General features: G+C 42.6%; 1 protein-coding gene across 1 annotated transcript; it reads left to right on the top strand.

The window, feature by feature from the left end:
• The first annotated feature begins 2,831 nt into the window (after nt 1-2,831).
• Nucleotides 2,832-8,784, top strand: LOC123086641 (uncharacterized). Its single transcript, XM_044508416.1, has 7 exons — nt 2,832-3,199; nt 3,441-4,115; nt 5,218-5,570; nt 6,070-6,281; nt 7,646-7,902; nt 7,982-8,160; nt 8,240-8,784. The coding sequence occupies exons 1-7, from the start codon at nt 2,971-2,973 to the stop codon at nt 8,318-8,320; spliced, it is 1,986 nt and encodes a 661-aa protein (XP_044364351.1). The 5' UTR covers nt 2,832-2,970; the 3' UTR covers nt 8,321-8,784.
• The last annotated feature ends 124 nt before the right edge of the window (nt 8,785-8,908 follow it).

The following is an 8,908-nucleotide window of genomic DNA, read 5'->3' as shown; positions in this document are numbered from 1 at the left end:
CATGGTTAGCTCCATGAACATGTCTTCTTGCTGGTAGTATACTTAGTTTGTCATGCAATGTCTTGTGGTGAGTGAATCGAGCTCGCAAAGATGCCTTCATAATTCTGTTTTTGCCATGTCCAGTTTTCTGCTAAGTCTGAATATGTTAACGAAACTTGCTATGTTTATATGGATGCCATCATATTTTCTGTGCCCTTTTGGCTTATGGTCAGTAAGAGACTTTTGTTATGTGCTTTGAGTAGATTCATGCCATGCCTTTGTTTGATATGTTATGTTCCTGTAGCATGTTGTTAGCATGCTCTAAACATTGCCTCTTGATGTTAATTCCTGACATGTTAGTATTTTCACTAAGTCTGTGAAACTGATATCTTTTGCACTTTTGTCATGCTTGTTTGAACCTGCTCTTGTGTGAGTTAGTCATAGCTCAGTGTTCATATTTTGTCAAGCATCTTGAGTAGATCATTAACATGTGCTTTGTTGTTATGTTGGAGTGTAGCAGCTTAGTTTCTTGTTGCATTCTAGATGGCACCATGCTGTTAATCGTAGAATTGTGCCATTATTGTTTTGCTTGCCATTTGCAAACCGTGCATCCGTTTTCGGTGATCTTTATATTGATTTCGACCGAAATCAACTCATCTTTCGAGCGGCACACTTGGTTTGCCAAGTTGATGCCTTGATCAATCTTTTCCTTCCGGAGCACGCATATGCATTGTATATCACATCCCGCATGTCATGCCATGTTTTGCATCATGTTGCTTGCGCATTGCACCGTGATTGATTGTTGGTCCTTTGCTTGTGTTCTTGCTTTGGGTAGAGCCGGGAGACGAGTACGTGATCGAGGAACCCGTTGAGTACGCTTACGAGGATCAAGCTTTCGTCAACTCGGAGAACTTTGCAGGCAAGATGACCATACCCTCGAAATCACTTCTATCTTTACTTGCTAGTTGCTCGCTCAATTGCTATGCGCCGTGATACCTACCACTTGCTATATCATGCCTCCCATATTGCCATGCCAAGCCTCTAACCCACCTGTCCTAGCAAACCGTTGTTTGGCTATGTTATCGCTTTGCTCAGCCCCTCTTATAGCGTTGCTAGTTGCAGGTGAAGATGGAGTTTGTTCCTTGTTGGAACATGATTATTGTTGGGATATCATTACTATTATATCTTGTTTACTTTAATGCATCTATATACTTGGTAAAGGGTGGAAGGCTCGGCCTTATGCCTGGTGTTTTGTTCCACTCTTGCCGCCCTAGTTTCCGTCATACCGGTGTTATGTTCCTTGACTTTGCGTTCCTTACGCGGTTGGGTTATAATGGGAACCCCTTAACAGTTCGCCTTGAATAAAACTCCTCCAGCAAGGCCCAACCTTGGTTTTACCATTTGCCACCTAAGCCTTTTTCCCTTGGGTTCCGCGGACTCAAGGGTCATCTTTATTTTAAACCCCCGGGCCAGTGCTCCTCTGAGTGTTGGTCCAAACTAGAGCCCCTTGCAGCGCCACCTCAGGAAAACTTGAGGGTTGGTTTTAGTTGTACGGATTGCTTATCCGGTGTGCCCTGAGAACGAGATATGTGCAGCTCCTATTGGGACTTGTCGGCACATTCGGGTGGCTTTGCTGGTCTTATTTTATCATTGTCGAAATGTCTTATAACCGGGATTCTGAGTCTGATCGGGTCTTCCTGGGAGAAGGAATATCCTTCGTTGACCGTGAGAGTTTGTGATGGGCTAAGTTGGAACACCCCTGCAGGGTTTTCAACTTTCGAAAGTCGTGCCCGCGGTTATGGGCAGATGGGAATTTGTTAATATCTGGTTGTAGAAAACTTGACACTTAACTTAATTAAAATGAATCAACAGCGTGTGTAGCCGTGATGGTCTCTTTTTGGCGGAGTCCGGGAAGATAACACGGTCTCGTGTTATGCTTAAACTAAGTAGTTTCAGGATCACTTCTTGATCATTATAGCTTATCGATCGTGCTTTGCTTCTCTTCTCGTTCTCATTTGCGTAAGTTAGCCACCATATATGCTAGTGCTTGCGGCAGATCCACCTCACTACCTTTTCCTACCCATAAGCTTAAATAGTCTTGATCGTGAGGGTGTGAGATTGCCGAGTCCCCGTGACTCACAGATTACTTCAAAACAGATGCAGGTGCCGATTTTGCCAGTGCAGGGGACGCGACCGAACTCAAGTGGGAGTTCGACAAGGATTCGGGACGTTACTATGTTTCTTTTCCGGACGATCAGTAGAGGAGCCCAGTTGTGGCGATCGGGGATCTAGCATTTGGGGTTGTCTTTCTTTATTTGGTTCCGTAGTCAAACCTTGATTGTATTCTGAATGATGTAATGCTATATTTATATATTGTTTGAAGTGGCGATTGTAAGCCAACTCTTTATTCCTTCCTTATTCAGTACATGAGATGTGTAAAGATTATCCCTCTTGCGACATGCCTACTATGCGGTTATGCCTCTAAGTCGTGCTCTGACACGTGGGAGATATAGCCGCATCGTGAGTGTTACACATGACCCGTGGCCTCTGCATCATTTCGAAAAGGAGGTCGCCGCTGGATGCGGGAGGAAAAAGACTTCGGCAACCCCATAAATTTGAATGTATTTTTTTTTTAAAATTGTCAGCGTGTTTTTTGCAAGGATTGTCATTTGTGCTAGTTAATACATGGCATTTGACGTTTTTCAATCATCAAAGAAAAAGAAGAAGACCACATTATTTGATAAAAATATCCCCGTTCGATGCCTAACATGTCGGCTCCCATCTCACTAACCTCGCAGTGTGAGGGAGAGAGAGATACCTCTTCTCCTAACCCCATCACCGTCACGTGCAAACTAACCAACTCCCTCCAACCATCCCGTTCAAATTACAGAAAAGCCCCTCCGTTTCACTCCGGTCCGCTTCCCCCACCCACCGTCCTCCGTCCCGTCCATGGTGGCGGCCGAGCACCAGCAGTAGCACCGCCTCTGCTTGATGGCGCAGTACAGGCAATCCGGCGGCGGCTTCTTCGACTCCCGCGGCGGCGGGGCCCACCACCCGCTCCCGGACTACCACCGGGCACACCCCTCCAAACCCTCCCGGATCCGCCGCCCCGGCAAGCCCGCGCGCCGCCGCTCGCCGGCCGTTGCCGCAGCTGCCGCTGCAGTCCTGCTCCTCGCTGGCGTCTTCATCCTCTCGCGCCGCCTCTCTCGCGACCCCGCAGGTTCGTGGTTTCACACTCCCGGCACGGTGGTTTCTCCGGGGATGGGTTGAGGCGGTCCGCTCGGTTTTCTTGTTGCTTCGACAGGAGTAGTGAGAGAGGAGAGAGCAAATGGCATCTTTGACGCTCTTGGGATCGTCCATGGCGTGGCTGGATGCGAATGGGATCCAAATTCTGTTCGGTTGATCTGGTTATCTGTTAGTTCGGTTGTCTTAATGCACCACATGTTCGTACTGCTTTGCAGAGATCGGAGAGGATTCGGGAGGCGGGGAGGGTTTGCCGGAGTGGAACCGGAGCAAGAACTGGAAGGAGCTCAAGTTCGGCCATGGCGGTGGTGGCAGGAGTGCGCGGGATTCCAGGTACTGGGACCAGGACGATCGACGGCGCGACGAAGACTACTCGGAGGACGAGAAGGAGAAGGTCTCAGGTGCAGCTGGAAACACTGCTGATGCTGGTGGTGGCAGTGAGAAAAGCGTGAGCTCTGATCCCGGTATTGAGGAGAAAGGGTTGACCTTGGATACCAAGGGTGGTACTGACAAGGAGGTTCCAGAGTTGGCTGAAGGGGGGAAAGGAGGCACCTTGTACAATGAGGGTGGCAGGAAAGAGCTGGAGCAGTATGAGGCGGCCTCCATGGGTGCGTTGGGCACAGGAATGAGGGAGGTTGATCCAGATGATGAGTATGATGATGGCATTGATGATCCTGATGATTCTCAGATGCATTCTGCCGGTAGGAAGCTTGGTGATGGTATTCATGAGAACATAGGGAAGGAAGAGAATGCTGCCTTGGAGAGACACATGAAAGCAGCAGGTGGAAGGATTAGTGATGACAGTGATGCTGTTAACACGAATCAAAAGAAAGCTTCGGGTACTGGTGATAAGAAACATGGGTCCAAGAAGAAACCAAAGCAGAAAAAGTCTGGTGAGTTGTTCTCCCTTTTCAAGTTTGAAAGCAAGAGTCGGCCAATTTGAATTTAGGATCATGGTTTTCTTCCCTGAATTGGCGGAATTTGATCCCATCCACTTAAAATAACATAAGATTTTTGTTGTTACTATCGTAATAGCTTTATGAGGTAATTCAGCTAGCTAAGTAGCTATATATATGCGTGCTATTTTTCTGCTGTAGTGAGATCATTATTTTTTTAGAAACATGAGATTTGATTGTAAGAATCTAATAGGAGACGCTGTTAGCATGTATAAGATGTGTACTGTACGTAGTGACTATTCAAGTGTTGAGTCATGAATAAAATATGAGCATGCATATTGTACCCAGTGGCTACCTAAATATTGCGACATGCATGACATGACCGTAATACTGGATGTCTTGAACATGTTAGACTGCCAACTGATAGGCTTGTGGCATAACATCTTCATAGTTTGCTGTTGGATTTAAGAATCGTAGATATGGTACTGATCTTGGATGACCAGGTTTTTGCCTGGTGAATTAACTGAAAATGTTAGCACGCAATGGTATCATGATAGTTGTATTATTTATTATGCAAGTCAAAATCAGTATCTGTGAGCTTTCTTATTCGGTCTATCAGTACCTTTGCTATATTCTATATACCTAAGAGAGTCATCCCCACTAACTTATTTATCTCAACATGCAAGCATGCCACCTCACCATACAATTATGAATGGGATAAAGCCCGCCTCAACATGGAATTATGCATGGGAAAAGACCCACCACAACATTCAACCATGCATGGAAAAATGTTTCCCATTCAATTATTATACTTACATTCAATAAATATTTTTGCAACTATACATAATCAAATATAATAAATCATATGTATTTTTAATTTTGGTTCTCATGTTATCAACCTAAATATTCATCAACCAATTCCCACGGCAACACGCAGGGTATCCTCTAGTTTGATAATTTGTTGTACCATAAGTTCTGTTGATATCAAATATGACACTTTTTTTGCAATCAAGCTTGTTTCATGTCTTTAATATCTAATCATAAAATATTTAGCCTCTGTTCTTGATGGTTACCTAATTTGTTGGAACACATTAACCAGGTTCAACTTGTGAAATGAAGTTTCTGAACTCCACTGCTCAACTTGTAGAGCCTGCAAAAAATGAAAAATTTGCTAGCTTTAAGTTGGAGTATGTAGAGATTGAACAAAAACCAGCTGGATCAGAAAATTGGGAGCCAAGATTTGCTGGCCACCAGACTCTACAGGAAAGGGAGGAGTCATACGTAGCTCATGATCAACAATTGACATGTGCTTTTGTTAAGGGGCCTAATGGATCAAGCACTGGTTTTGATATATCTGAGGATGACAGGAAGTACATGAGCAAATGCCGCATTGCTGTATCTTCCTGCATCTTTGGAAACTCCGATCGTCTGAGGACTCCATTTGGCAAAACAGTATGGCATTTCTTGGCACATAACTCTTTGACAAATTTACACTTTTATTATGATTCCTCCATCCTGTATAAGTTGCAATAAGCAGCTTATAACAATTTGTTTCTGTAGGTTCCTTTGTTCTTGGTATGGTTTGTTGCAGAAAGTTTAGGATCTCATTAGCCTCGCTTTACTGTTATAGTCTCTAGGTACTTGTCAAAGTTAAAGCAGTATTTTCACTGCTGATTAGTTTCACATACAGACATAGAAAACCTTATATAATAGGTCTATGAAATGCAATCACATCTCCATTAATAGTATAATGATGCTATCTTTCGCTAAGTCCTTTAATGTCGATATGTGATACAAGATTGAAAACTCACTTTTCACATTTTTCTAAAATCACCATAACCACACTCTAAACTTAAGCAATTCCTGACCTTTTCTTTTGCTATGCCGCAACATGAAGTATCCTGTAGTATCCATTCATCCATTTAAATTTCTTTCTATGATATCTTTGCAGATTACAAGTCTCTCAAAGAAGACAGTTTGTTTTGCTATGTTTTTGGATGAAGTCACATTGCAAACTTTGCTATCTGAAGGCCAAAAAATGGACAGCATGGGTTTCATTGGTGTATGGAAGATCATATTGATTAAGAATATGCCTTATAATGACATGCGGAGAGTTGGGAAAATACCAAAACTTTTGGCGCATCGACTTTTCCCATCGTCAAGGTAAGAGCGAGTTTCTGCATAATATCTTCTGTCCTGATTGCCATGCATGTATTTCAGTGAAGGACTCAACTGTAGTTTTAAGTGTTATGCATGTAATTTCCCCATTGACAAATCATAACCTTGTGATCTCCCAAAAAGTCTTACCTTTTGCTCAACACACACTGGTTTGCCATGTGTTTGTTTTTCACAATTTAATCAAGGTTGTTTTGCACCAGGGAGTCAGTTGTCCCAGTCCTTATCGGGACAAGTAACAGTACATACTATCCAAAATTATCGAAATCCAAATTTCAATGTCAAATTTAATTTGTGGCGCCCTATTTGCTGTTTTGATTCAGAATATTGGATGGTCAGTATGCTAGCATAAAACTGCATGATTAGAGGTTTATGAGAAAAGGATGATGTTGTCACCATGTACCAATTCGGAAAAGATGATATTTGTAGTTAATTGAACAAAAATACCGTGGCTACTTATCTGTGGTTGCTGTAATTTTTATCAAATGGGTAGTTAGACAGCTCTGGAAAATTATTGGTTAACAGCATAATTGGCTGAGAACCAGTCAGCGACACCATATAGGTCCAGTAGTTTCAATACAGAATTTTGAACCCTTTTCCACTCCCCTTCATATCCTGGGACTTGGGTATTTGTTCCAGGCAATACTGTCACATCGGGGACTCATCCCATCCCCATCTGTATTGTGTGCCTGTCTGCTTATATCTTTGCTCAGAGTAGTAATCCATCTTGGTTTCTAAAACTCGATAGTGTCAGTGTCGCTGTCTCGAATACGCAGACCTGTGTTGGATGAATAATTGGTTTTCTGTTTCTGGTTTGTTCTCTTCCTGTCCAATAGCAGTGCGAGCACTGGCACAAAATGCCTGTTTCCCATGGTTTGTTCTCTCCATTGACACTGGAACACTAGCTTTTTTATACCCAGAGATTGTGTGTGGTCTGCTCTCCGGTATCTTTCTTATACTCTGAAGAAACCAATTGGTGGTGACAGTCATCCACTTTGGAATCGTACCAGCTGTCTGATTTGCTGCCAACTTGATCATCACCCATTTAAAATATGTTTTACAAAACACCCTGAACTACCATGGTTTTTTCTGACACGCCGATCAGCACTTCAGTTTGGTAAAATATATAATCTTGTAAACATGTACGTCTTTTAATCTGTAGCATAAGTTGTAAATATGTAGTGTTTTTTTCTGCTAATGTATTATCGTGCTTTTTGTAACTCACAGTATGAAAAGGTAAATGTGCTTTGTCAGATAATTAGTGTGGGGCTTGTGCTTTAGTTTTACATCTTTAATGTGATGAACCATCCTGTTCTGCAATATTGTTTGTCTAAGAACATTACTTGTATCAGATTCTCGATCTGGCTGGACAGCAAATTGCGACTACAAACTGATCCTATCCTTATCCTAGAATATTTTCTTTGGCGGCATGGTTATGAATATGCTATTTCCAATCATTATGATCGGCACTGCGTATGGGAGGAAGTGGCACAAAATAAAAAGCTGAACAAGTTCAACCATACAATAATTGATCAACAGTTTGAATTTTACCAAGCTGACGGACTGACAAGGTTCAACTCATCGGATCCCCACAAGCTGCTACCAAGCTGTATGTTCTCTTACCTGCTGGTATTATTTCTAGTGTATGAATTGTGTTGACCTAAGAGATCTTTTTCCTCTTGTTGCAGATGTCCCTGAAGGTTCTTTCATCGTGAGGGAACACACATCGATGTCCAACTTATTCTCTTGTCTGTGGTTCAATGAGGTTGATCGCTTCACACCTCGTGACCAGCTCAGCTTTGCATATACATACTTGAAGCTTAGAAGAATGAATCCTAAGAAGTCGTTTCGCCTCAATATGTTTAAGGTGGGTGTGGTAAACCATCATAGCTAGGATTTATACAATACATCCGTTTAAGTTTAATCGTTATCCTATAAATTTTCAGGATTGTGAGAGGCGATCAATGGCAAAACTATTTCATCATCGATCGGAAGAGAGACATAGCAGTGGACAGCTAACAAGATAACAAAGATATTTTCAAAGGGTGGGTTTAGAGAGAAAGCAGAGATAGCACAAGGATTATACCTTTGGTACAGCTCACGAAGTTCAACCACTGTCAACATCTATGTCGGGCCAGGGAGTCGATGCTGAATGGATGGCCGCAAGCGATCGCATGTACATCATGATCCTGCAGATTAGTTCCGCCGTTCTTTTTGTACTCTACAAAGGCGGATTAGGAAATGCTAGCTGTTTGGTTTCATAAGTTCTTGTTGCTTGCCGTGAAGTTTTGTTCATTCTTTTGGGGAAGAAACGGTCTGGCTGCACATGAACTCCTTGAGCCGGCCAGGCTCTGTGTACCATCATATGGTGTATTCTCATGTAATCCAAAATGGTTTAGTGAAATGTAATATTATGACAGGATGCTGCACTCTGTAATTCTCTCCAGGATAGGAAGTTAGTGATTTTTTGCATGAACTTTTGGAATCTTCAGTCTTGATTTTTTATGTGATCTACAAAATCAAATGACCTAAATTTGTCTGATATTTCCAAGCACATTACTTTGTGTTGAATGTGCAATAAACAATATGTTGCTTCACAAAAAAAAGGCATAGGT

This window comes from Triticum aestivum, chromosome 4A (assembly GCF_018294505.1).
Source record: "Triticum aestivum cultivar Chinese Spring chromosome 4A, IWGSC CS RefSeq v2.1, whole genome shotgun sequence".
NCBI classification, from domain to species: Eukaryota; Viridiplantae; Streptophyta; class Magnoliopsida; order Poales; family Poaceae; genus Triticum; species Triticum aestivum.
This window is presented reverse-complemented; position numbering and strand designations above follow the sequence as displayed.